The sequence below is a fragment of the Artibeus jamaicensis genome, unplaced genomic scaffold, assembly GCF_021234435.1.
Source record: "Artibeus jamaicensis isolate MK-2021 breed Jamaican fruit bat unplaced genomic scaffold, CSHL_Jam_final contig_777, whole genome shotgun sequence".
Taxonomy (NCBI): domain Eukaryota; kingdom Metazoa; phylum Chordata; class Mammalia; order Chiroptera; family Phyllostomidae; genus Artibeus; species Artibeus jamaicensis.
The window spans coordinates 2,132,872-2,160,868 of NW_026521966.1; the positions used below are offsets into that span (position 1 = coordinate 2,132,872).

The 27,997-nt window shown below is 56.6% G+C and overlaps 1 protein-coding gene across 3 annotated transcripts in view; it reads right to left on the minus strand.

The window, feature by feature from the left end:
- SPNS2 (SPNS lysolipid transporter 2, sphingosine-1-phosphate) overlaps window positions 1–27,997 on the minus strand; it is a 37,557-nt gene that overhangs the window by 1,734 nt on the left and 7,826 nt on the right. Inside the window, exons 2-12 of one of the 3 annotated variants that reach the window (XM_053672586.1) lie at window positions 21,888–21,953; window positions 9,617–9,753; window positions 5,636–5,787; window positions 5,337–5,403; window positions 4,141–4,283; window positions 3,695–3,847; window positions 3,380–3,569; window positions 2,989–3,054; window positions 1,050–1,148; window positions 800–964; window positions 273–463 (exon numbers count right to left, since the gene is read on the minus strand). In XM_053672586.1, the coding sequence (XP_053528561.1) occupies window positions 273–463; window positions 800–964; window positions 1,050–1,148; window positions 2,989–3,054; window positions 3,380–3,569; window positions 3,695–3,847; window positions 4,141–4,283; window positions 5,337–5,403; window positions 5,636–5,787; window positions 9,617–9,753; window positions 21,888–21,953 (1,429 nt within the window). Of the gene's footprint in view, window positions 1–272; window positions 464–799; window positions 965–1,049; window positions 1,149–2,988; window positions 3,055–3,379; window positions 3,570–3,694; window positions 3,848–4,140; window positions 4,284–5,336; window positions 5,404–5,635; window positions 5,788–9,616; window positions 9,754–21,887; window positions 21,954–27,997 lie in introns of those variants that run through there. The other 2 variants (XM_037133020.2, XM_037133019.2) reach the window with 2 other exon arrangements.

The following is a 27,997-nucleotide window of genomic DNA, read 5'->3' on the forward strand; positions in this document are numbered from 1 at the left end:
AACTTCGGGGTGACAGACTCCAGGACAGCAGGGAGTCTCAGCCGGTTATTGCGGCCCTGACCCATGCCCCCAGCTCTTCTGAGGAAGGAGGAGGACCTGGTTTACTGGAAGAGGGAGCCTGCGCCCCGCCCACGGGCCCTCCAGGCAACTTGGGCAGCATTTCAGGAGGAAGGGCTGCCTAAGTGCTTCCTCTCCCCTAACCCTGCCTTCCCCTCCCACGAGGGTCCCCCCCAACTGCCCCCACCTCCACCCCACCCCCCGCCTGCACTCACCGCCTCAGACCTTCATGGATGCCGGCGGCATTGCCAGCTCGTTCGCCCTGGGGGAGAGACGGGCAGGGGTCAAGGCAGCGGATCAGCGGGGGCCGAGCCCGGGCACTGCTCTGGCACATCGCATCACGGAGGCCGGCTGACCGGACGTGCTGGGCAGGGACCTCGTCAGCCCCAGGGGGAGGTGGGAGAGCCCAGGGGTGGGAGAGGAAAGAGAGAGAAGAGTAAAGAAGAGAAAGAAGTCAGAAAATGAGAGGAACAGAACAGAGGGGTCCCAGCTCTGAACACCATCACTCCAGAGAAACCCAACTCTAGAACCACCAGGAACCCCCGCCCCTTCACTGTGGGCTCCCCCAGCCCCCGAGCCCACTCCGGGAGGGGTGGGGCCTGTGAGCTGTGGGCCGCGTGACAAGGACAGGGAGGCTTGGGAGCCGGGCCAGCACCCCAGGGGCCGGGTGGCCCACCCGAGTTCCCTCCGCCACCAGACAGGCTTGTGGAGCACGGTCAGCAGGCCCACCCTACCCCACTCACTGCTGCTCAGCCTTGGCACGGTCACTGAGGAAGAAGAGCGCAGTGGCGAGGAAGAACATGCCGCCCAGGACCACGACGAAGGGGCAGAGCATGAGGGCGTAGCCCAGACTCAAGAACTCCCAGAGTGGGGAGTCCTTGGTGCTTTGGCGGATCAGGTCGGAGATCTGTGAGGATGGTGGGGGGCGTCAGGGCAGGCCCGCCACCTGAACCCCATCACCCACCATGGCCACTCCTGCCCCAGGAACTCACAAAGCCGATGAGGTAGGGGCTGCCAGCGTCCCCCAGCAGGTGAGAGGTGAAGCTCTGCAGGGCCATGGCGGTGGCCCGTCTCGTGGGGATGACCACACACTATGGAAGAGGTGGCAGGTCAGAGGCCAGAGGAGCCAGGGCCACCCACCTGGCCTCATCCCCAGAGTCAGGACACTTCAGAAACCCTCACACTGCCAGATCCCTGCTGCCCACGAGAGCGGGCTGCCTTAGATTCGTCACTGGGCACTTGCAGAAGAGCCAGCTGCGACCCAGAGAGACACAGATTACACGCAGGGTCAGGCAGCCCTGGGCTCGGAGCCCTGACCTCTCAGCCTTCGACCCTCACCTACCTACCTGTTAAAGATCCGTCTTGGTCCCCTCCGTGAGGCTGGCCTACAAGGGAGTGGGCAGCAGGACCCTGTCTGGAGAGCCTCCACTTTTACCCATGGGCACCCCCGGGACCAAATGCCAGGAGCCGCTGGGCCCCAGGAACCCTTCTCAGACCCATTAGGCCCTAACCACAGGGGCACAGCTCCAAAGCTGTGCAGGGCCAGTAGCAGCATGCGCAGTGGGTGCCCCCGGAGGCCCTGGTCCCCGGGCTCTAGCTGCCTCAACCAGTTAAGAGTGCCAGCCATCAGACAGACAGTCTGTGAGAGCGCCCCCCCCCCCACCCATCACAGGAGGCAGGGAGGAGACCTAGATCCAATGGGATGTGTGGCCCCATTTCCAGCAGTAGTCACATGGCTGGGACACTTAATAAAATAGGACGCGGTTTCCCTGGGACCCAAGCCCTGTCGGCAGCTGGGGCTGCTGCTGGGGCAGAGGCAGGGATGGGGGTTCAGTCCAGCACCGAGGGCACTTGATCCTAACAGATTCCTATTCCTTCGCTCCAGGCATGTGCAGTGACCGCCCCCCCCCGGCTCCATGTTGAGGCACAGAGCTGAGTCAGACCTCCCCCTCCCCACTCGTGCCTCCTCCAGCCCATGGACTGGTGTGGGCAAGAGAGTGACCATCCCAGGTGAAGTGGACAGGCAGGGACACTCTGGTGAGGCAAAGCAGCCTTCCTGGAGGGGCACAGCGGGCAGGGGCCCCACTGTCCGGTGGACTCAGATCTCCTGGGCTGCCCCATATTGTGGCCCCAAACGCTGAGTGTCCTGAGGGTGGCCCAGGAGGAGTCCTTCAGCCTCCTGCCCCCTGTCAGCTCCCAGACCCTGTCCCCACCCCACCCTACCCCCACCCCCACCCTGCTGGTCCCTGCACTCCCTCCTCCAAGTCCTCTCCTGATACTGACTTGGTGGGGCCCAGAGGACAGGACCTGGTGCCACCCTCAACCCTCACCACCCTCCAGACTGCTGCAAGTCGCCAGGTCCACAGCCCCCTCCCAGCTCCTCCCAGGCTGCACCACACCCCGCCCAGGAACGCAAACCCCTGCTGAGCTCAGACAGCCCTTTGTCCCTGGCCGGCTGCTCTGGAGCCCATTGTTGGTCCAGTGAAGACGGCCTCTGTCCACCGGCCACAGCCGAGGGCACTCGGGCAGATGGATGCGCTTGGGCCCCAGGCTGAGCTGGATGGATGGCCTTGCAGACCCTGGGGGAGGAGTGCTGGCGGGCAGCACCCCTTGGTGCCAGCCTGGCACTGCCAGCCTCCCTGCCACAAACCTAAGCCTGCAGACTGCCCCCCACCACAAACACCCCCAGTCTCCACACCCACTCCTGCTCAGCCCTCTGATTTCAGGCCCTGCCCCACGCAGACCCCAACAGCGCTTATCCCCTCCCCACCTCCTGGCTCAGCTTCCCAACCTGCCGCCCCCCAACCCCACCACCCCCCAACCCCACCACCAAGTCCTGCCAGTTCTTCCTTCCCTTCCCTCCACCTCCCAGCTGCCCCAAAAGGTCTAGAGGCCTGGTCAGCAAGCAGAGGCGACTTCAGCCTGCCTCACCATGAGGATGTCCGCAGTGATGGCCCAGTTAGAAAACAGCAGTGTCTCCCCGACAAAGATGCAGATCTGCCCAGGAGAGACCAGAACAGCCGTCAGGAGACACTCACCCGCCAGCAGCCTCAGGTTGCTCCCTGCCCTCTGTCTGCTGGCAGAGAAGCCTCCCACCCCTGCCCCTGCGGCCCACACCTCCTGGCAGTCAGGGTCTCGAGGAACGTGTGGCTCATCAAACCAGGCCCACAGCCCCGAAGGGCACCAGAGCCCTGGGCAGGGCCTGGAGAGAGCAGGGCAGGCAGATAGAAGCCTCCCCGTGGGGACAGAGGGCCCCATAAGTCAGACTGCATCTCCTGCCCGGCCACGTCCCCCACCCCCCTGCACCCCCCACTGCACTCACATAGGCCCCCACGATGCTGCTCTTGGCGGCCACGAAGATGAGGCAGATGAAGATGGCGGAGCCCAGCATGCCCACGGCGCACACCAGCGGGTCGGCTCGTTGGGTCCGCAGGCGGCACCAGCGCGTGGCTCCTGCCCCCGTCACCACACCCAGGAAGCCCGTAAAGCAGGTGATGGCCCCGAAGATGAGGCTGTGGGGACAGAGGACGGTGGCGTGTGGGCTGACGGAAGAACGACGCTGGGGCAGAGGGCTGGCACTGCTGCCCGTTGTGCCTCGCCACCCGGCCGCCCACCGCGCTCCCCGGCCCGGCCCCACCTGTCCTTGGCCCCGCAGGGCGGGCTGCTGCACGTCTCTGCTGTCTTCTGCACGACTTGGGCCCGGTACAGGTACAGCGGGATCCACATGCCCAGGGCCCCTGTGGCGAAGGACACAGCCGACGTGGCCAGGGAGGAGAAGACGTAGCTGCGGCTGGGGAAGAGGGCGGGGCAGCGGCGCTGAGCGGGGCCAGAGCCCTGCAGATGGCCCGGGCGGCGGCCTTTCCTCTCTGACTCCTTCCCTGGGGCCAGAAGGCCTCTAATGTCCTCCCTTACAGCTTATGGCTGCAGAATAAAACACTAGTGGCCAAAATGTCACTCCCAGCACTGCTGGCAGCGGAGACAGCAGGGGGTCTGGGCGAGGGTACTGGGTGGATCTCCCTGCATCGGGGGCCTTCTCATCTTGGCGCCCCACTCAACCACCAGCCCCCTCCCAGCGGCACTCACTTGCGGATGAGGGCCTTCATGTCTCGGATCCACGAAGTCCGTGCCTTGAGCTGCCCCCCGAGCTGGTCGGCATGGCCTCTCTTAGTGGCTGGGACCAGGACCAGGATGAGTGTTCCTGTGATCATGCCCACGATGGGGGACACCTGGTGGGGCACGGACACCACATCAGGACCCCAGCACCGAGTCAGCTCCGTAACTGCTGCATCGGCTGGGGCGCGCAGGCAAGTCACGCCTTCCCTGGGCTCGGGGTCCCTCCTCTGAGCTCACACCTGCCCAGCCTTTCTGATTGGACTGCTGAGCAAAGCTACTGGGAGTGAAGTCAGCTAACAGGGTTTAGGGGCCCCGGGTCTGGGAAAGTCTCCTAAGGCAGATCCTCACCCGGGGGCGCTGGGAAGGGACTGGCTGGGCGTGAAGCATCAGCAAACAGATCAGGTAGGTTTTCACTCGCGACAGGCCCATGCGGGCCCCAGGAGAAGAGGCTCAGGGCCCCCTTTGGGTCTTTCCTGTGGCCTGCCCAGTGTCAGGGACAGAAGTACCAGGCCCCAGCCCTCTCTCCAGACAGGGGGACATCCTGGCAGCCTGGATTCCAAGATGTCAGTTCCTTCACCAGCTGATGAGACATGGAAACCTGCTCCCACCCCCACCAGGCCTGGGAGCCAATGGGCTGGGATGTTCCTCTCCATTTACTCCTACCCCCATTAAGAAAGTCCACGGAGGCTGCTTCCTTCCTGCTTTTGAGGAAAAAACACTTTGTCTTAAGCTTCCTCTCCTCTGCAAGACTGGGGATCTCTGTTTCCTCTGATTGCACTGTCCCGGGGCCTTGGCATACTTGTCCCGAATCCTCGCCGGGGACAGGAAGTGGCTGCAGACCCCGGGAGGCCCCCCTACACAGAGGTCTTGTCGGCCTCACCCCAGCACAGTGCCAGGGCTCGAAGCAGGAAGTGCCATCGCGGACCTGGAATTTCCTGATATGGTGGGAGAATTCGTCCTCTCAGCCCCCAGGGGACCCCTGGGGTGGGGGGGTTGTTGGGGTCTGCTCACACCTGGGCTCCCCGACACCACAGCGGGGACCAACCTAGAAGACTGCAGGCCCACGATGTGGGGAACCCGGAGACCGAGGCCTGCATCCTAGCCCGGGTTCTGTCCCTGAAACTCTGGGTGACCGCAGGCACAAACTGATCTGGGGGCGTCCTTACCCGCAAGGCCCAGTGCCAGTCTCCGGCTGCCTGCTTCACGCTGGAGCCAGTGATGTAGCCCAGGCCGCTGCAGAGAACACAGGCACAGTCACGAGGACAGGTGGCCGTGGTGGGCAGGGGGTGCTCACCGCCTATGAGGCGGGGCACCCACCCACCTGCCCCACTCCCCAGCCAGCCGGTGGGGGAGCAGGTCCAGCATTTCTCCAAGGCTGACCACCCACGTGTGCAGGTCACAGAGGGCCAAGCCTCAGGGAAAGGGGGTGGTCGGAAGTCCAGATGGACCCTGCCCAGATCCTCACCTGCCCAGCGGGATGGCGAAGTAGAAGACAGACAACATGAGCGTGCGTGTGTTCTTGGTGAAGAGGTCGCCGATGATGGTGGGCGCGATGGTGGAGTAGCTGGCCTCGCCGATGCCCACCAGCCCCCGGGACAGGACCAGCAGCCAGAAGTGCTGCGGGAGAGGGGCAGAGAATGTGGGGGGCTGTCCTCCCCCTCCGCCTGCTCGTCCTCGGTCCCCACTTTGCTCCACCCTTCAGCAGGGTCCCGGATCTAGAGGAGAGGATGGAGCCTAACCCCTGCCTCAGCAACAACTACACGGCCAGGCCACTGCGGGCCTCAGTTTCCCCCTCCACAGAGTGGGTCTGCCTGGGTCTGGAGTGCTGGGATGGGACTTGACTTCACCAAGTTGAGAACTGTAGGTCCGTTCCAGACAGGCGCCTCAGTCCTCGTGAGCATGGAGGACATGAGCCTGTGTCTTCACACGCCCCTCCAACTGGGGGGGCTTCCTCCCTGTGTTCTGGCCCCCACCTTGGGAGCCTCGAGTCACCCCCACTCTGTGTCCCACCCCCAAGCAGGGCAGCTGGGCTGACCCTGACAGCACTGAGGATCAAGTGTGAGTGCAGAGTGTGCAGGGCAGCCTGGTGGCTCAGTGACCCTCTCCCATACACACATCAAAGAGCAAAGCCCCGCTGAGCTGGGAAGGGTGGGGCCATGCCAGCTGCCAGTGGTACTATGCCTTTGATGTGGACCGGTCCCCTCTGTCCCTCCAGCTGCCCAGAGCCTGAGAACCCAGCCTGGTCATCTTTCCCCGGCCACACCCTGACCACCCATCCGGCCAGCACTGCCTACATCCAGCCCTGCTCTGGGCTTTCTGCTTCCCTCTCTCCCTCTTCCCAGCTCTTCCCCGGCCCCACTCAGCTGTCTCGTTTCTACAGCTCATTCACTCTCTCCGTCTCCGAGTCTCTCCCTAGCCCCTCGACCCTGCTCCTTTTCCTGGGGATCGTTTGCCTACAGCCTTTGCCTATTTTTCTGTTGGATTGTCTTTCTTGCCTTGATTGCTAATAGCTTTTTATATATCATGGCTATTGATCCTTTATTACGTATATCACAAATACGTCCCATCATCTTTCTTTCCACTTTGTATTCGTGTTGTTTAATTTGGGGGCGTCCATTCTGTTCATTTTCCTTTAATGGCTTCTGGATTCCCCATCTCGTTCAGGAGGGCCTATTCCATCACAAAAAGATTAAACTTTTCTCTAATATTTTATGTTTGTTATATTTTAGAGAGAGAGCAAGAGAGTGGGAGGGCGGTCCTCGGCCATTCCCCTTGGTACGAGAGCAGGCAGATCAGACCTCTCAGACAAGGGACCCTGTGGCCCCCTCCTCCCCTGAGCACCCACCAGCTTGTGCATTTGTTTTTGCACATCTACATACTGACTATAAAGGACAGGTCCATGCATCTTGTCCCACAACTTGCTTTTCCTCCCATTCTTATCTTTTAATTAGATCTAGTTCATTCTTTTTGTGATCAAGAGTCTCACTGGGTGAAGACACCCCATTTTATCCGGGCTTCCCTCAGCCATGTTCCTCTGGGCTGTTCCCCCTTTTCTATTTCAAGACTGCAACAAATGTCCTTGCGCGCAACCTTGTGTCCACCAGTTGAAGCTTCTGTCTTGGGCATCTAACTGAAAAGTAGAAGGCTGGGCCATAAGATGTACACAGCTAGAATTTTGTAAATTCCTGCCGTTTTTTGCTCTTTGAGAGTATCAATTCACACTCCTCCTGGCAGCTTTAATAACACTTGGTATTGCCAGCCTTTCTAATTGTTGCCAATCTGATGGGTGTGAAATGGTATCACATTCTTGTTTTCATTTGCATGTCCCTGCTTAGTCCAGACAGTGCCATCCCTTCCTTCCTCTGTTGCCCACGGGGTACCTTCTGGAACTGCCTGTCACTGCCTGGTTTTCTGCTGTGTTATTAGTCTCTTTCTTATTGCGTTATAGTTCTAGGTTTTTGTTGTTTGCTTTTTACTTTACTTTGACCTATTTGGAATTTATTTTGACATGTGGTTTGAAATACAGACTCAACTTTATTTTTCCTCCAGATGGATAGTCGATTCTCCCAAAACCACGTGAGATGCAACTTTCGTCCTGCACTCAGTTCCCGGGGAAGGAGCCTGTCTCACTGATCTGTCCCTCTGCTGCGTCCGTCAGAACGGCCATGTTGGAAGAGCTGATGGAGCAAGTCCCCTTTCACTTTTAGTTTGCCCAATGCTCTTGGCTGTTCCTAGCCATTTTCTCTGCCAAATTAATTTCAGAATCACATTGCCAAGGTCCACCAAAAACTCCTGTGGGACTTGGATTGTGGTTGCAATGAATTTATACATCAACTGGGGTGATCTGTCTGTTTTTTTCTCTCTGCCTTTGCTCATCTTCTCTCCCTACCCCTGCCTCCCGCCTATGCACCCAGAGTGGGACCCAGCACCGGCATCACGGTTCTGGACTCACTGGTCAACCCCAGAAGCACCAGCGATCAGGAGACCAGGGGCCTGGCCAGGGACAGGACAAGGCCTAGAGGGGCCCTAGGGGCTTCTGGTCTAGGCCCCAGTTTTTACTGCGAGTGTCCGGGCTGACGGTCCTTCAGGCTTTAAAGCTTCCCCAAGCCTGATGCTCCTTGGAAGCTGCCCCATGAAGCAGTGCTGAAACCCCAAACCTCCTGATTCGCTCTGCACTCGCCTACAATCTCCTCTCCATCATTGTAAACCTGACCCAGCTTTTCCCTTCTTCACACTCTCCTGGGTTCCTGCACTGCCCTCAGGAGGCAGCCGGAGCCCTGGAATCTGCCCCGTGAGGCTCTCCGTGACTGGGTCCCTGCCTTTCTTTCCAGCTAAACCACTGTCCTCCTCGATTTCTCAACACACTCCACCATTTCTGCACCCATGAGTTTGCTCCCTCTGCCCATGCTCTCCTCACCCAATCTTCCTGTCCTGCTTACCCAGGTCGAATGCCACCTCCTCCAGGAGGCCTTCCCTGACCCATGGATTTTAAAATGCTGCTCTCTCTGCACTGAGGGCTACTGCCGCATCCTCCCATCCCCAGCCTGGTGCTCCCAAGGACAGTGCCGGGGTCTCCTCTTTTGTCCTCCAGGCTGAAAACCCCTTGAGGTCAGATCCTGGTATTTTCCCCTTCTTTCTCTATCTCTCTCTACCGTAATCATCATGTGATTGTCCTTCCTCTACTTGAACATCCCTAGTGATGGGATACTCACTACCTCTCAAAGCAACATATTCCCTTTTTGGAAGAGAGAATAGTAACAATGATTTGCTGAACACCTTCCATGTTCTAAGGCCTGGATATTCATTAGCTCAGTTATTTCTCACAATAAATCTTTCCATTGAGAAGGATTATCTCCATTTGAAAGATGCAGAAACTGAGGCTTAGAGAAGGTTAAGTAAATTTCTCCAGATCACAGGGCTGAGTGGGCAACAGGGTTGGGATAATCAAACCCAGAGCTGTGGGAGCAGAGTAAAAAACATCTTCCTTATGTTGAAGGGATGTTTGCCTCCCTAGGACTTTGACCCCCATAGTTAGCGAGCTGTCAAATGAAGAGCGAACTGTGGGAGGCCCAGACAGGGGGAGTGGCTTCCCTACAGTCACACAGCAAGATGTGATGGCAAAGCCAGGACTAGAACCAGAGGGTCCTGACCCCTAGGCCCGACTAGTTACCCTGCTCCTTGCATCCTCCCCACATCAGAGGCAGCTTAGAAATAGTCAGGGGGCCACTCTGAGGTGCAGCTCCCTCAGTTCAGGCCGGTGTGGAGAAGGCTCTATTTGCAAGGCCAATTTATAAAAAATCCCCAAAGACCCCCCTCATCCCACTATCTTTGGAAGGTAGTCATAATCTGGGGTTCAAGCAAAGGGGCTGGTCAACCTGACTGGTCACCCACTGGAGGAACAGATGGGACACTGGGCTTCTGGCCAGGAAGTCTGGACAGGCCTCACCTGCTGGGAGATGAAGGAGCTGGAGAACGTGACCGCCGACCAGAAGAAAATGCCACAGCTGAGGATCACCTTCCTGTTGAAGCGGTCACCCAGGTAGCCAAAAACGGGGGCAGCCACCATGAAGCTGCAGATGAACACTGTGCAGGCGGAGGAGAGCATGAGGGGTGGTGCAGGGTCCCTGTGGCTGAGCCCACCTGCCCACACCACCCCAGCGTGAGGCGGAGGGCCCAGGAGACAAAGCTTGGCCTGCACCAGGGACCGAGGAAGCCACCCCACTGAGGAAGCAAACGTAAATGATAGATGTTCATGATAATGAGGATGCAACCTCCACCAGGCCTGGGCCCAAGGCAGGCAGGCTGGGGTCAGGCGATGCTCCCACCACGCCATCCTCTTTCATGCAGGCCCACCATCTGTCCAGCTGTAGGGGAGCCTCTTACTGGTTTAAAACAATAAAGATGTACTCACTGAAGAGTTTCTATGTACCAGGAGCTGTGCTGGGGCGCTGCGCAAAGCATCTTATGTTTCCTCCCACCCCATCCCACCTCACAGATGGGGAGACAAGCTCAGGGAGAAGTGATGGCCCCCCAAGCCCCCACCAGCAGTGGAATGGCCCAGGGGAGTTTGAGCTTTGCCTGTCTGACTCCAGAGCCAGTGTTCCTTATACTTGGCCTCACTGCTTTCCTCATTAGACTTGGGAAAGAGAGGGGAAGGGGGCTACCCAAGGTCACACAGTAAATTGGGGCAGAGCTGGGCCTGGATCTCCAGGCCTCATACCTGACAGATCACATGGCCACCCTCCCTTCCAGCACCTCAAAGGCTTTCTTGACATTTGGAAATATTTTGTTCATTTGTGCCCTCCTTCCTTCTTTCATGCACTCACTCATTCATTCATCCATCCCTCCATCCATCCCTCCATCCATCCCTCCCTCCATTCACCCATCCATTCATTCAACAAAACAGACAAAAATTCCTGGCTTCTGGTCGAGATGGCAACATAGGCAGACATGGCTTGCCTCTTCACACAACCACATCATAATTACAGCTAAAATATAGAACAACCATCACTTAGAACGATCAGAAATCAAGTTGAATAGAAGTCTGACAACTAGAGTTAAAGAAGCCACATCTATCCAAATGGGGCCAGCAAAACAGTGCCATATCTGAGACTCCATCAACCTGGCTAACATGGTTTGACCCACCTTGGAGATTCCCAGAGATTCCACCCCACCTGACTTAAGGGCCCACTCAAGCAGCTGTTCCATAGGAATGGCTGGTCTTGGCTCCTGCTGCACAGCTTCCTAAATCCTCTCAAATAAGCAACAGCTGGCCTCAGTGAGCTCCAGGCCCAGCATTAGCAGTAGCCAGTCTAGATTCACAGCTTGGCTTCATTTGGGAATCTCCAAGCCCAGCACACACAGTAGCCGTCTCAGACTGCTTTATAGCTCAGGAAGGGCAGCCCTGAGCAAAACACAGGCAGAGGCTGACCTTGGCCTGAACCACCTGGAAACCCCAGAGCCTGTGCACCCAGTGGAGAGCCACAGACCTGGGAGCACCACCACCCTGCCGCTAGTACAGTTGACCCTCCATGGAGGGTGGAGGGTGGTGGTCAGTGGGCACAGATAGTCTTTGCAGGTAACTGGCCTGGGTAAATTCTTCCCATTGACTTGCCAACCAAAGCTCAACTACAAGAGGAGCAGGTATTCAGCCCACACAAAGGGTGTACCTCGAGCATCCAGCCTGGGTGATAGGGGAGGCTGTGCCACTGGACCTTACAAGACACCTACTATATTAGGCCACACTACGAAGACACAGAGTCAAGGCACCTCTACCTAATACACAGAAGCAAACACAGAGAGGCTGCCAAAATGAGGAGACAAAGAAATAAGGCCCAAATGAAAGAACAGATCAAAACTCCAGAAAAAGAGCTAAACAAAATGGATAAGAGCAATCTATCAGCTGCAGAGTTCAAAGCACTGGTTATAAGGATGTTCAGGGAACTTAGTGAGGACCTCAACAGCATAAAAAGATCCAGTCAGAAATGAAGGATACGCTAATTGAAATAAAGAACATTTATAGGAAAACAACAGTAAAGTGGATGAAGCCGAGAATCAAATCATTGTCTTGGGACACAGGGAAGAAAAAAAAACAACCAATGAGAACAAGAAGAAAAAAGAATCCAAAAAATGAGGATAGTATAAGCAACCTCTGAGACAACTTCAAGAGGTCCAACATTCGCACCATAAGGGTGCCAGAAGGGGCAGAGAAAGAGTAAGAAATTGGAAATCTGTTTGAAAAAATAATAAAAGAAAACTTTCCTAATTTGGTGAAGGAAATAGACATGCAAGTCCAGGAAGCACAGGGAATTCAAAACAAGATGCATGCAAAGAGGTCCACTCTAAGACACATCATAATCAAAATGCCAAAGGTTAAAGATAAGGAGAGAATCTTAAAAGCAGCAAGAGAAAAGAAGTTAGTTACGTACAGGGGAGTTCCCATAAGACTGTCAGCTGCTTTCTCAAAAGAAACTTTGCAGGCCAGAGGGACTGGCAAGACATATTCAAAGTCATGAAAAGCAGAGACCTACAGCCAAGATTGCTCTACCAAGCAGACATTATTTAGAATTGAAGGGCAGATAAAGAACTTCCCAGACAAGGAAAAACTAAAGGAGTTCATCATCACCAAACCATTATTACATGAAATGTTAAAAGGACTTTTTTAAGAAAAAGAAAATCAAAACTATGAGCAATAAAATGGCAACAAATACAAATCTATTAACAACTGAATCTAAAAAACACACTAAGCAAACAAAAAGAACAGAGACAGAATCATGGACACAGGGAGCATTTTGATGGTTGCCAGATGGGAAGCGGGATGTGGGGAGATGGGTGAAGAGGTGAGGGGATTAAGAAGTACAAACAGGTAGTTACAGAATAGCCATGGGGATGAAAAGTCACTTAGAGGCATGACCCATGGACATGAACCATGGTGGGGGATTGCCTGAGGGAGGGGGGGTGCTGGGTGGAGGGGGGACAACAGTAATAGCATAATCAATACAATACAATTAAAAAAATTCCTGCCCTCTTGGTGCTCTCATTCTACTGGGGAGAAACAGACAATCAATAAAACTATAGTGCACCAGAGACAAGTGCTAAGGAGGCCAAAGGGTGGAAACAGGGGATAGGAAATGTGTGAAACAGATACTATAATTTTATTTTATTTTTTAAAAGATTTTATGTATTTATCTTTAAAGGAGAAGGGAAGGAGAGAGGGAGAGAAATATCAATGTATGGCTGCCTCTCATGCATCCCCTGCTGGGAACTGGCTAGCAACCCAGGCATGTGCCCTGACTGGGAATTGAATCACAAGCGTCTGGTTCGCAGGCCCACGCTCAATCCACTGAGCTACACCAACCAGGGCCAGATACTATAATTTTAAATAGAAGGGTCAGAGAAAGTGACATTTCAGCAAAGACCTGAAGGAGGTGAGGAAACAAATCATATAAATATTGGGGCAAGAATAACAAGTACAGAGGTCCTGGGGCAGGAGTGTGCTTAGCATATTTGAGGAAAGGCACAGAGGCCAGAGGGCGAGAGGCCAGATGGGGTAGGCCTCGTGGCCCATTGTGATGCTCCGGCTTCTGCAGGTGAGAAAGGAAGACAGTGGGGGGTGCTGAGTAGAGGAATGACCTGACCTGGTTTTGTTCTTGCAGCACAAGGGAAGCCTCAGGGGACTCTGCGGGGGGTGTCACTGCCAGTGATGGGAGGGGCCTTGGAGGTCCCAGGTGGGATAAAGAGGGCAGCAAGCAAGGGCAGGCCTGGGTCACAGGCAAGGCAGCCCCTACTTCTCCCCCATCCAGGCAGCCCCACAGCTGATGGGCAGATGGCCAGACAAAGGCTGGGAGTGGGCAGACAAGGTGGCCAGTGAGTGGCCTCCAACTGCCAGGCTGAATGTACACATGGGCTGGGCTGCTCCGGGGCAGACCTGACTCCCCCGGGAGGCAGGAGGGCAGGAGGGGCACTAGGAGACAGGATGGGCTGGAAGAGTGCGACTGTCTCCCTTATCTCAGTGAGGTGGGTGTGCGACTAGGACCTTGGGCAGAATCAGCACAGAGGTGCACAAACGTGGGCACTGGCAACACACTGCCTGGGCTCAAAGTCAGCTCTGCTCCTTCCCAGCTGGGTGACCCTGGGCAGTCACGGCCTCTGCGCCTGTGTGTGGCGGGCTGAGAAAGTCACCGGCTCTCCGGACCCACAGCGTCTGCCCGTTTCCACGGTGTGAGTACTCTCGCCCTGGCTGATTTCAAACCACCACTGTGGCGTGACTGCCCCACACAGCGCCGTGTACCCAGTACTCCTACCAGACAAATAGAACACAAGTGCGTAACCTTAGCACTTGTATTCTGTGCTAAGATGAGAGTGAATACAGATGAGAGTGAAACCTGGTAAAATAATTAGGGAGTAATGAATTGTATTTATTACCTTTGTTCTTAACCCTACATTTACATGATTTAGTTTTTAATAATGGTTGTGTTTAATAGCCAGCTCACATAATTCCTGAAAATCTAACAATTGACTCCCATGAGCAGGTCTGAGCCATTCCCAGCAAGCCAGCCTCCTCGTCTGCAGAATGAAGGTAAAAGTAGCAGCTCTGCAGTTGTTCTGAGCAGTAGACGGGAGAGCGTGTGAGGTGCTTAGTGCCACACCCTGCCCAGGGTGAGTCGGCCTCAGTCAACACTGGGCCCTTGTGTGTTAATCAAGGCAGAAATCACTTCCTCATATCTAGAAAAAGAATTTTTCCTGCTGGGTCTGCCTCCCAGGACCTGCCTGAGATCAGACCAGGATGTGGGCAGGAAAGAGATTTCGGTCTCATTAGGACGTACACACGTCAGGGGTGGGAGGGAGCATTGCTCCCTGTGTGTTCGTCCGTGCTCGGTGGGGAGCGAACAAAAAGAATCAGAGCGTCACAGTGGGACCTGCACCAGCTTAAAGGGCTAAAATGCCAGGGAATCAGCAAGGAAGGCCGATTCTTACCAGTACGGTGAAGGGAGGCTTCTTGGAGGTGGTGATTTCAGAGCTGGGCATGGAAAGATGCCCAGGAATCCACCATGATGATAACAATTAAAATCAAGAGTAACCCTAGTCAGATAGTTAGAGCCTCACCCAATACACCGAGGTTACAGGTTCGATCCCCAGTCAGGGCACATACAAAAAGAATCAACCAGTGAGCGCATAAATGAGTGGGACAACAAACTGATGTCTCTCTGTCTCTCTCTCCTCCTTCCTCTCTCTCTAAAATCAATCTAGAAAAAGTGTTTTAAGGAAAGAAAGAAGGACTCAGCTAGCTACTTGCACACCCATACCCACAGCACCACTGTCCACAACCGCCAAAGAAGGAGACAGCCTAAATGTCTGTCAACAGATGGACCAATAAGCACAACGCGATCCATCCACACAGTGGGACGCAAGTCGGTGCTGCTTCTCTTCCTCTCTAAAAATCAATCAATATAAACAATTTTAAATCAAGAATATATTCTAAAATGTAAGTTACAGTGTTGTAAGCAATACTGTGTAATGGTTAAGGAGCACAATGCTTATTGTTAATAATAACCTCGGTTATCACGTATGGAATATTTATTACAGGCAAGGGCCAAGCGCGTGGCCTGGCCATAAGCACACAGAGGTGACCTCCGATTCTCTGTTATCTTCATCTTACAGAGGGGACAACAGGGGCTGAAAGCAGTGACGTCACACCACTAGTGTTTGGCTGAGCCAGAATTTAAACCCCAATCTGTCAGACCCCAGAGGCCTTGCTCTAAATCATGCTACAGACTGCGAAGCCGGGAAGGAGGTTGTCCCCCCGATGTTCCCAAGGTCAGAGAAAGCACAGGGTGTGCTGTGGACAGCAAGAGAAGAGCTCAGGCTACAGCCTGAGGAAGCTGTGGAGGGAGGTTGGGCCCGAAACACTAGGGCCAGGTTTGGCGTTTAGTTAGAGGGCAGTGGAGAACCACAGCATGCTCTGGATGTGCTGGAAAAGCCCCCACAGGGTGGGTGGAGAGGGGCTGAGGGAGGTGAGCCCGCCTTGGCCAGACCCCGACCCTCCTGGTGCACGCCCACCTGCCTGCCCACATCGAAGCAGGGAGGCTGGCAGCCCCTGCTTCTCAGACCGGCTCTCTGCCTGCTATTCCAGGTGGGCAGGGGCATCCTGGACTGCAGGTGGGCTCCTCCCGGAGCAGGCACACCCTGTCCACACCCCTGGGTCCAGCCTGCTGAGGGTCACCGGGCTCCACCCTGAGCTTCACCATGTCTGTCCAATTTTACAGCTGAGGCCACTGACAGGGGAGCTTGCCCGAGATGATACGGTGACCCTCCTGACCCTGGACTCCCTTGTCCCTCCAATGTCCCTCAGTGGCCTCCGCTGTGAAGTGGGAAACGCGACCTTCTTTGCAGCCCTCCCCTCTGCTCTGCTTGGGGCATGCTAGAGAGGACTCTCCTGGTCCTCGGGGATGTCACAGGCCTGAGGAGGGGGCTGAACACCATCGTGGTAGGAAGAGGAGGAAAATGTTGCTGGCAGAAGGAACAGCACAGACAAAAGGCACGGACATGTGAACCCGCCCCAGACAGGGGCGCAGAGGCCAATCTGGCCAGCAGGCAGCTCTGCTGAAAATAAAGATCAGCAGGGCTAGAAGCTTCCCTGCGTACCCACCCCCCAGCGCTCAGGCTTTGTTTGTCTGAGGAGAGCTTTCTGGGCAGCCTGGCGGCCCCACCTCTGCTGTCCCTGGGGTGGCTTTCCCAGCAGCTCCCGCATGAGGACATCCTGTGGCCTGGGTGTGGGGAAGCCCTCGCTCAGCTCACATGTGCTGAGCCCACAGGTCTGGGACAATGGAGTGGCCGGCAGGGAGCCAGGGGGTGGGGTGGGGGCGGGGCAGAGCCCGGATGGCAGGGCGGAGAAGTCAGGGCCTTTGGCTCCCCTTGAGAACCTGGGCTGAGCTTCACTCGTTTCTAGTGAGGTGGGCCATGCCCCTCCTCCCAGGGCTGATGAGAGTCATCAGGAAGACGGCTTAGACAACATCCGTCTGGGCTGTCGGCCTCTCATGGCAGTCCAAGGGCTCAGGGCGCCGGCCAAAGGCCCTCTCCCCTCAGAGGGACCCGCACCCGGGAGCTCAGAACAGCCTTCACTGAGGACTTTGCACTGGCAGAACCCCCACCAAGGAGCTGCTGGGCCACCCTCCATGCACCCGTGGTCCTACTTGACCCCCCCAGAAGGGGTCCTGGAGTAGGAGTGGGTGAGGTCTGAGCTGGGGGAGCCCTGGGCCCCTACACTGTGGCCTTGGAGCCCACATCCAGCCCCCACCTTGGCCTGGACTGAACCAGGACCATTTTCACAAAGTCCAGATCTGGCTGACCCGTTATTTGGAATCGATCTGTCAGCCTCCACATCCTGTGGGCAGGACCATGGTGGGCACGGGCCGGGCTCTACCTGGGTACCCTCCCTGCCCACTGGATGTGGAGGACGGCAGCCCAGGCCCGCCAGAAGAACAGGGAGGACCCAGGCCAGCCTGGCCCCATCGGTGCTTGAAAGCCACCACGTCCAGACTTCCTGTAGGAACCACTGCTCCTGTACAGCCTGCTCCGGATATAAGGCCCAGGCTGGCCTCTCAGGCCTCAGGGGGGCCCTGCAGGAATAGCCACAGGGGCTGCCCAGCCTTGTCTTCAGAACCCAAACAGAGGATGTTACTAGGTTGGCAGGGGTGGGAAGGGGAGCAAGGCCAGAAGGAGCCTCAGCCCTGAAGCAGAAGCACTGTCTGGTTTCGGTCTGACCTGGCTCTTCTTCAGCCCCCGCTACCCCCACCCCACCCCGGACCCTGGCACTTCCTCAGGACCCCACGCTCCCTGGCTCTGAACTGCCTTCCGGCCATTTCCACACTGGACCCCAGAGGGAGTCCCGATGCACACGCCTTACAGGGACCTGCCCTACTCTGAAACCCTCTCTGGCTCCCCACTGCCCCACAACAAGATCCAGATGCTTTCCAGCACTACCCAGCCTCCTCCCCTCCCATTCTCCCCATGCTCCAGCCGGGGCTGACGTGCCGAGGGGCCACCACCACCAGAGCCAGGCGGAATCACAGCTTCCCTTCTCCCTCCCCTTCCCCTGAGCGCTATTTGGCTGATTCCCTCAGATGGGTAACGTGCCCCCTTCTTCCTCAGCTGGGTGTAGTCTACCTGTTCACAACTCTAATTTTTTATACTTTTTCATTTTAAAACATTATGTTTTTCACTGGTAGAATTTAAAACCTAGGTCTTTGCGACATCTCCCTGTTTGTTTTTAAATGCTCCTGTCCTACGCATTCTGCTCTTCCCCGGAGCGCTCCGACGATGAGGTGCACAGGAGTGAGAGGCCCTGGGGAGCGCTGTCGCTCTCTGGCAGGCGGTTCTCCCGTTTTCGGGGCCAGGTGACTCCCTCCCACAAAGGTGGGCTTCCTTGCTTGCTCTATCCACTTGGAATGAGTTTGTCTTCTGAGGGAATTGTCCTCTGGGTCCGAGGCAACGTCCAGACCATTAGGCTTTCCCAGGCGCGGTTTTGGATTCGCCTCTGCCAGGTGCCTGGAAACGTCGGGTCTACCGCGGACCCGCACCGAGCAGGGCCGGGCCGGGCTCCCCGCACAGAGCCAGAGCCAGGCTGAGAAGTTCTGTCACAGATGGAAACCCTGCCCACTGGCCTGGGGGGGCACAGAGTGAAACCAGGGCACTCGCCCTGGGCTCTGAGTAGAAACCAAGTCATGCAGGTCACACTAGACCCCCAAACCGCACCGCCCAGTCCTCAGAACAAAGAAACCCCTGAACCTCTCACCTGGGTCAGGCTGGTGATACCTGATGAATCGGGTGACGGCTATATGGAGGTTCATTGTACTGTTCTATTTACATGTTATGTATATTTAAAATTTTCATCATGAAAAACGTTTACATTAAAAATACTGTAATGAGCCCTGGCTGGTGTAGCTCAGTGGATTGAGCGCGGGCCTGTGGACCAAAGGATCGAGGTTTGAGTCCCAGTCAGGGCACATGCCTGGGGTGCGGGCCAGTTCCCAGCAGGGGATACACAAGAGGCAACCATACATTGATATTTCTCTTCCTCTCTCCTTCCCTTCCCCTCTAAAGATAAATAAATAAAATCTTTTTAAAATAGCTATTAAAAAATCAAAATAAAAACACTGTAACGAGCTTCTAAGACATACACTGGTCCCTGCACACCTGCGTCACTTGTCTTCGGTGCCAGCTCCCACCCCTGTTTCTGAGCTCAATTCTTTGCTCCTGGCCCCTGGAAACTTCCCTGCCAGCTCCAGCCTTCAGGCTCAGCTATGTAATTCAAATGTTTCTTGGCATATTTTATCCAGTGTACGGGGAAAAGGAGGGCTCCTGACATCCACTCCGTCTGACGAACTGACTGCAAATGCTTTCCCCTGAATAAATTCTAACGCGTCCTCCAAAGCCCCACTCCGGCAGCCCCTCCCTGAGGAAATCTCCACCGCCTGCCACGAGGCAGAGCGCGGTGTGCACTCTCGAGGTCTCCCCCGGGGCTCCCACAGCACCCCCCTGCCAGGGTGGAGGCTGGATCCGTTTCCTGTTCCCGTCAACACAGGGGATCTACCTGAGTGCAGGGACTGACTGGGTGTGTGGCAGAGCCCAGCACAGGGCGTGCCCTGCAGGAGCATCAGAAGCAGCTGCCCCTTTAAGTGTGGGTTGTGGGGGCTCCTGATTTCCCAAAGCACGGAGCGCCAACTGCTATAATTCTGCTGTGGGCTTTCACGAAGGCTGAGCTATGGCTGCCTCAGAATACGCAGGGGTCAGCTGGGAGCTAGCAGCAGTCTGCAAGGGGCTACAGCTACAGAAAGTAAGCTCTTCCCAAGCCAGCGTTCATGCTCTGGTCCCAGGGGAAACAGCTGGGGCAGGCCCAGGCCTAACCCTCAGCCACCTCCCACCCTGCCTCCCGGCCCAGCAGCCCCTGGTGCCCAGAAGTAAGCAGACAACTGAGCTCTCAGCCCTGGCCCTTTGATCTGGGCAAGCACCAACACCTGGCTGGCGCCCTCCACCTGACTCCGACCTTATCAGGGCTTGGGAAGGAAGCAGGTGCCTGGGGCCCGGGCCAACTAGGTAATTTGCCTGGGTGCCCAATAGGTCACGTCCTGGTCTAGCTCACCTGGCTTCTTGGCTCAGATGGCCAAAGGGGTGAGGACATTCTGGGAAGCCATTCCAGCTGTGCTGGAAGTAGGTGGGAGGGTGAGTGTCAGGAGGTAAGACTGGGGGACCTCTCAGGGTGCTGGGACTCTCATCATGGCCCAGAGGCCCCCACCCTGAAAATGCAGATGCCAGACCTCAAACACCTGGGACACGACTCACCAATTCAGTGGCCACACAGGCTCCCTCTCCAAGCCAAGAGGACAGCACATGAGGAGTTCCAATTGCAGGCCTCCTACTCTCTCACCATGAGACTAAGCAAGTCATTTCCCCCCTTAACCTCCGTCCCTTCATCTAGAAAGTGAAGCTCGGAGGAGGAATAATCAGACGAGATGATGCCTACGGAGTACTTGTCCACCTCTGGCCATCTTGCCAGGGATCATAGCGACTGCCATGCCTTCTCTCTCTTAGCCAGCAAGGCAGCCTGAGACATAGCCGCGGCAGCAGTACAACCTCCCACCCGCTCCCTGGGTGGCTGGCTGCACAGGCCCTGACCTCACTCAGTGGCGGCTGAATGGCAGAGACCAGGGCACAGCCTTGCTGTCTATCAGTCAGCAAAGCCAAGACCAAGAAGGGATGAGGTTCGGCAGGTCCCCAGTGACTCACGGGCCGCAGCGGGTGGGGTCTGCGGGTGGTCAGGCTCTCTCCTGCCCTTTCCTCACCAGCTCAGCGGCCTGCCCCTCCCACGCTCCCATCTAGCTTGAACTCTCTTCCCCTCTATAAGCACAGAGCCCAGGAGGCTGGAGGGACCTGTCCCAGGCCCCAGGGCGGGCCAACTTGCTCTGGCCCAGCCAGGGACACCCAGAAAGGCGGCAGGGGCCAGGGGAGGGTTTGGGATCACATTCTGTGTGGAGGTGACATCTGCAGGCACCTGGCCACCCTTAGGAGGGGCTGGACCACACTACCTTGCCCCGGTCCTAGTTCTGTCAACCGTCACATGCCAGCGATTATCACGCGCCTCTCTCTGAGCCCCAAGGCCCTGTCTGGGGTGTGAGCGTAGGGGGCCTGGCTCTGTGAGCTCATTCTGGAGGCCTGGCATTGTTCACACTGGAATGCCACCTAGACAGGTCAGGCAGGTTCCTAGAGAGGGCCGGTTCCCGCCACCCTTCCCTCCTGGGGAGCCCAGGCAGGGGAAGGGTCCCCAGACCGGAATATAGACCGAGGACTTCCTCCTTTACCCCTGACTGGGCCTCACACTCAGCTGAACTCCTGCACCCAGGGGAACCAGGGTCAAGGGGACTGGGCCCAGCCACACAGCAAGGCTGGCAGGCACTGCTGGCTCTGCCCTGGTCTACGGGGCCTGCTGAAGAGCCGGCCACAGTGAGTGAGTAGGGGGGGAAGCCAGGGACTCAGGCCCACCAGGGCCAGGGAGTGGGCAGGGCAGGGACAAAGGAGACAAGGACCCTAGTGGAAAGGGCAGACAGGCTGGGATCATTGCTTAATGGCCTGCCAAATGCCCTGGCCCAGGGGGCTTGGACCCTGGCACCCCAAGCATCAGAATGCCGGGGTGCCCGAGGGAGAAGGGCCGAGAACCCCAGGCCCAGGACTTGGCTCCCACCCTGAGTCTGGGAACGGCTCTGGGCCGCCCAGGGGGTTTCCTGATTTGACATCTAAGCGATGACTCCCAGGTTGATGGCAGAGGAAGGAACTGGGGGTGGGGGAGGAAATGGACACGGGGTTGCTAAGGTTGCGTTGACAGTGCCCAACTTATTGACCTGAGGAGTCCCCTTTGCCAGCCTCTGGATGAAACCTGGACGCCTGGGTCCCCATGAAGCCCCAGGAGTCACCTCCAGAGACCTGGGCTCTCGGCCTATACACTGATATATCTCCCACAGCCTGGCAGGGCAAGTGTGATTTGTTTTCTTTTGTAAGAAGAAAAGCAGAGGCTGGAGAAGGGCTGCCTTTGTGAGTGGCGACAGTGCGGTTTGCACACAAAGTCCACCTTCTCACCGACCAGTCAGGGCTAGTACAAGAGCCAGCAGAGAATGACCCACCAGGAAGGAGGGGACCAAGACGGGGCCAGGGGTCACGGGCCTCACCTGACTGCAGCAGTCCGGCACTTCGGTCCTTGACCCCGAAGTGCTGCTGGATATCCAGAAGGACGCCTGGAGGGGAAGACGACAGACGGTGCTTACCAGAGGTGCCTGATGCCTGGTGCCCCATCCCCCACCCCACGTAGGTGACCCCTACTCCCAACCCAGATCTCTTTCCACATTGCAGGACCCAGCCTGACTCCATCTGCACAACTCCACCCTACCCAGGTTTGAGAGGCCACTGGGGACCTCAGAAGCCAAGCTCCGTCCTGTCTCACTGTGCCTCCTGTGCTCCCTCAGCCCCTGCAGGGGCCTGAGGCACAACCCAGGCTCTCCTGAGGTCACTCAGCCCAGTGAGGCAGCCAGGCTTCCTATCTGCCCACCTGCGGCACAAACCTAGACTGAGTGAGGAACACGCGCGGAGCCTGCAGCCCGGAGAGCGGGTGGGCAGCCGCCGAGAGCTGCGACGGGGGCTCTCTGGCTGGGACGGGGCTCAGGGTTCTGACCTGCTCGGCAGCACCTGCACACAGCATGTGTGCACACATGCACATACACTCAGCCAGTTGTCCTCAGGATTCTAACCAGGACCCCCAATTTTCCGATGCCGAAGGAAGCAGGTGGGGCTCCAGGCTGGCTTTAACTAGGGGAAGGAGGTAGCCTTTTCCCAAGATCCAGCCACCTCTCTCTCCCTTTAGGGCATTGTGGGATAGGGGCCGGAAAGGCAACCAGAAACCACCCCTAACTGTGAACAGACTGAGCCATGGCTGCAGGGGGGCATGGACCACACTTGCCAGGGATCATAGCGACTGCCATGCCTTCTCTCTCCGGGTCTGGCCAGCAAGCTCCTGGATCCTGCTCCCCTCTCGCAGCACTCAACCAGGGCCCTGAGTGAGTACAGCCCCAGCCTCGGGGGCCCACAGCACCTCCGCTCCAACCTCGGCTTATCTCTAAGAACACCAGGAAGCTGGGCCATAGTACAGACTCCCCTGACCACCACGCACCTGCACTGAGCAAGGAGGGAAGAAAGGAGGAGACAGGGCCTCGTGGGCTCCCTGTGCTGGGGACAGAGGAAGGGACCGGACCCTGCCTTTGGGGGATTCCCAGGTTGTTCATGATGAAGAAGATGACGATGAAGAAGAACATGATGTCAGCATTTGAAATGATGGTTTAAATTATTGAGCAGTAAGTGCTTTGCTAGTTTAATCCTCACACAACCCTACTATTATTTCACTGGACAGATGAAGAAACTGAGGCACAGAAAGTTAAGCCACGTGCTCAAAGTTCTACCGCGTGAAAGTGGAATCCCCAAGCACAGTATGAGGGTCCCATCTGGTGGCTGGGGCTGTAAGCGGTGCGAGTGGAGGTTACTGTTCCTCCTGGGACCCAAGGCTGGGATGCTGGGCAGTTTCCTGGGGTGCGGGTCCACCCAGCCACTGTCCTAGCAGCCTAAAGCTGAGAAAAGCTGCTTGTTAATGTCTTCCTCCTTGTTAATGTCCGCAGTGGATTTACCATAATTACCTGTAATGAAGAGGCCATGTGAGACCCAGTTAATGACTTAATAACCAGGGCGGGCTGTGTAATCTCGCCTCCGAAGCAGAAGCCAAAGGCCAGGCTTGGGCCTGTGGAACAAAGAGCCACCAAGTGGGACCTCCGAGGTGCCCCGACTTGGCCTCAGAGGCTCAGAGTTCCATCAGGGCTGCGGGTGGCACTGTTGGGCCTTATTTTGGGGAACCGCCCACACTCAGCTCCCACCCCCATAATCTACTTCCACTCCGGAGCCAGGACCTGTTCCCTCCTGATGTGTGGGTCTGATCACATCCCTTGCATAGTCACTGTTGACCGTGACTCCCCAGGGCTGCAGGGGGACACAGCCCCTTCACCAGATCACCAGCTGCAGGTTCATCCCCGTCAGCCCTGCTCACCCTGCCCTCTGGCCTCGCACCTCAGGACCTCATCCCTCCACCCCGTACTCCAATCACCTAAAACTACTCATGCCCCCGCCCCTCACCATTTACTCATGCTTCCTCTTCTACCCTGGCACAACTATGTTGGCTTTGCTAATTCCTGCCACTCCTTCAAGCCAACTTCAGGTGCCTCCTCTTCTAGGAAGTCTTTCCTGATTTCTCTCCCACCAACTTCAATAAGTTAGTCGCCCCTGTTCATCCTTGTTTCATCATTTTTCATACCAGGATTCGTTAGCCCTACAGGGAAGACACATAGGGACCTGGACCCCTTGTAGCCAGGAGCTAAGAGCCAGCAGTTTTGGGTTCCTGCTAAGTTCCAGGTACTGTGTGAGGCCCTTCAGGTGGTACTTCTACGTATGCCCATGTCTGTGATTATCATTGCCTTGCTGCCTATTCCACTAACTACAACGATTATCCCCATTTTCCATCTGAGGAAACTGAGGCTCTGAGAAGGGGAATGGTGTCAGGGGTGAGATCTGAAACCAGGTGTACTCCCAGAACCGAAGCTTGTCCTTCTGCCACACTGCTTCTGTGGGGTTGGCTCTCGTCCCCCAGCCCGGGGCCCAGCACACAGCCCACCCACAGTGACTATGTGCAGAGTGGACGCACAGACAAATTCGTGAGTGTCTGCCTCCTCCCTGACCCGACCTGGAGCCCCTTGCAGGCTGGAGCCGTGGCAAGTCTGGGTCTTCAGAGCCCAGAACAGGGACTGTGTAGGTCCTGGGTAAGGACGGGTGGGGCTGGGAAGTGGTGGGAGGACAAAACTCCCCCTGCACCCCCGAGCCCCTGAACAGTGGGTGCTCACCCCAGCCAAACGGAGGGCATGAATCCAGAGTCACTGCAGGCCCACTGGTCACCATGAAGATGGCCTGTGTGCGCAACTGATAAAAACACTCTTGCTTCCTCCCAAGGCACATTCTAGCCACCTGCCTGGGCACGGTCCCCACCCCATGACTTCAAAGCCCAACAGTTGCCTCTGCCTCCAGGCAACCTCCCTGACCTCCTCTACCGCACCTCACCGAGCTCCTGGTAGGGGGCAGAAACCTTTCTCCACACCCAGATGGCACCCCAGGTCCCTGGCTGCTCCCAGGAAGCCTAGATCTCAAGACACAGGAAGTGTTGGATACCCCCGGCGCCCCTCAGAGCCCAGGCTTAGGTGCAAGGCCTCAGCTCCAGGCAGAAGGCCAGAGAGAACCTTCCCAGGAAACAGGGCCTATGCAGGCCCTGCCCGAGCCTCACTGGGTTGTTTTCCCTCTCACAGGCCTGGAAGGGGCCATGGCCACAAGTGGATGAGGTCCCACTGGCCACTGGCACGGGAAGCGTGTGTCACAGTAGCCCAGCCGGTCGTCTCAGACTTTCCTCTGGGCTCCAGCCTGGCTTGGGCACCCACACCCCCCGCCCTTCTTCACCACAGCCTTATTTTTAGCCTCTTTCCTGGAGGCTGAGGTTTGGTGGGTCACAGGATGGGCCTCATGCCCAGGAGGAGCCTCCTACAGCTCAGGCCAAGCCCACTCCACCAGCCCCACCAGCCAGGGGCAGGCAAGGTGGGGCTCCCAGCCCACCCACAGCCCCCAGCCGCCCTATGGCCACAGGTCCCACTCCGGGCATCTCCAGGCCGCCACCCCAACTTCACAGCCAGAAAGGGTTTTGCCTCTTATCTAAGACTAACTGTCCCCTCTGGGCTGGCAGTCTCTCTGCCTCCCAGGGGTCTGGTCCGGGGCCTGCCCCTGGCTTGAGCCTGTCCTCTCAGCCTCTCCCTCACTGCTGTCTCCTTCACATCATCAGCCTGCAAAAGTGCTCACACCTCTCTCACCCTGGTGGTAAAAGCACCTGACTTGTCTCTACCAACTGCTTCTGCCCTCTCCCTCTTCATAGCTAAAGTTCTTACAAGAGCCCTGGCTGGTGTGGCTCAGTGGAATGAGTGACCATTCGTGAACCAAAAGGTCACTGGTTTGATTCCCAGTCAGGGCACATGCCTGGGTTAGGGGCCAGGTCCTCGGGTGAGAGTGTGCAAGAGGCAGCCGATCAATGTATCTGTCGCACATTGATGTTTCTCTCCCTCTCTTTCTCTCTCCCTTCTCCCCTCTCTAAAAAGTAAATAAGTAAAATCTTAAAGTTCTTACAAGAGTTCTGACCTCTCCCCAACTAGATGTCCTCACCTCCAACACTCCCTGAAACCAACCACCTCCTGGTGGCTTAATCCAACAGACTCTCTTATCCCTGAGTGACCCAGCCACCTGGATTCCGAGTCCACTGCTCCACCGCCTGGTCCCCATTCCCTGAGTGGTGCCATAGTGCTACCCAGGCCAGACACCGTGGGGTCGGCCACGACATGCCCTCACCTCCCACAGGCCCATGAATGGGCCCAACGATCCTTTCCTTCACCACCCAGCCTGCTCTCTGGGCTCCCTGCTTCCAGCCGCTCCTGGCTCAGCCAACATCCCTCCTGCAGCCTGATCTCACAAGCCCTCACTGGTGTGCTGAGTCCTGGGCTGGGCTTCAGAGACCATAGACAGTGACTCAAGGATCTAATGCCAGTGGTCCAGGAGTTGTCACCTCTGGGTAGAACTCACAGTAACCCCTGTGTTCTCCAAAATGCACTGGCCCAGACTGCTGGCTCAGTAATACTGCTACTAATAACAATAATACTCTGGATATTAACACATATTCGTGCTTGCTATGAGCCAGACACTGTTCGAAGAGTGTTACCTGCCCTAGCTCAGTTGTGTAACAGCCCAACAGTGCTTAGTGTCTCCCCTTTGCCCCAGTGAAGGCCAGATTTCTTCCAGCAGTTGAGGCCCTGATGACCCACCTCTGTCTGCACAATGGCCCTGTCTAGAGTGAGACGCACGGATCTGTTAGCACGCAGTGCAGGTGACCGGAAACCACTGGCGGGGTTGATCCGAGTCTGCTACGGTTGCACATCACAGCCTGTGGACCTCCAGGTCTTGACTACAGCCATGACCTCTTTCTCTGTCATGCTGCCCACGTCCACTTGTTAAGATGCACTTATCCAGCCCTGGCTGGTGTGGCTCAGAGCGTTGAGCGCTGGCCTTAGAAACAAAGGGTCACTGGCTGGATTCCCAGTCAGGGCACCTGCCTGGGTTTTGGGCCAGGTCCCTGGTAGGGGGTATACAAGAGGCAACCACACATTGATGTTTCTCTCCCTCTCTTTCTCCTTCCCCTCACTCTAACAATAAATAAATAAAATCTTTTTAAAAACTTTTTAAAAAGTAGATTTCTCTTTTTAAAAAATAAAAAAAGAGATGATCCACTTCATCCAGAGCCCGGATCCAAAATCACATCTGCCAGGATGCCCCACCCCCGCCCAAGCCCTGCTCTGTGGGTCTTGTTGACCGGGGGCTTATAACCTTAAGGACAGCCCCAGCCGTCTGGTCACAGATACTGACGGTGATCCCCCTTCACTGCCAGTCCCTCAGTAGCCCTGGTGGAGCCAGGTCTACACCCCAACCTGCTGACATCACAGAGTCCTCGAAAAGGCCAAGGCGTACCAGGGAACCCACAATAACCACAGGAGCCCCCAGCTAAGACCAGCTTCAGATGCAAGGGAGGGACATTGTAGTCCCGAGGTCTCTTCTTGCCTCATCAGCCCGGCCAGGCCACCTGCTGCTCAAGCTCCCTCCCCCAACACAGCCGTCATCGCACCCCATTCACCCTGTGTCTCTCAGAGCAGCAGGCAGCCGAGCTGAATTCCCAAGAACATGGGCTCTGGAGCCAGACCATCTCGATTCAAATCCTGGCTTCTCCACCTTTCCTGCTGTGTGACCCTAAGCAAGTTACTTAACATCTCTGTGCCAGTTTCCTCTTCATTTTAAGATCTGCTTTCTATGGTTGCTGTGAGGATGATCCACGTAAAGTGCTTAGAACGTTAACTAGCACATAGTTGGTAGTCAGTAACAGTTATCACAGATCAATAACTCATGGGGCAGGAGCCCTAGCCAGGTTGAGACCGATGGGAACTCCTGCCTCAGGGATCTTTTCTCCAGCATGGTGGTGGACGGCTAGAGAGACAGAGCCTAGGGACCTGAAGGGGTGGGTCACGGCTGCCATAGGTCGTTCTCCCTAGGAGGGGCCCTGGTGCCCCTGTGGAGCCTCAGGGCTGGCTTACTCTCAAGTCTCACCCCTGCTCCA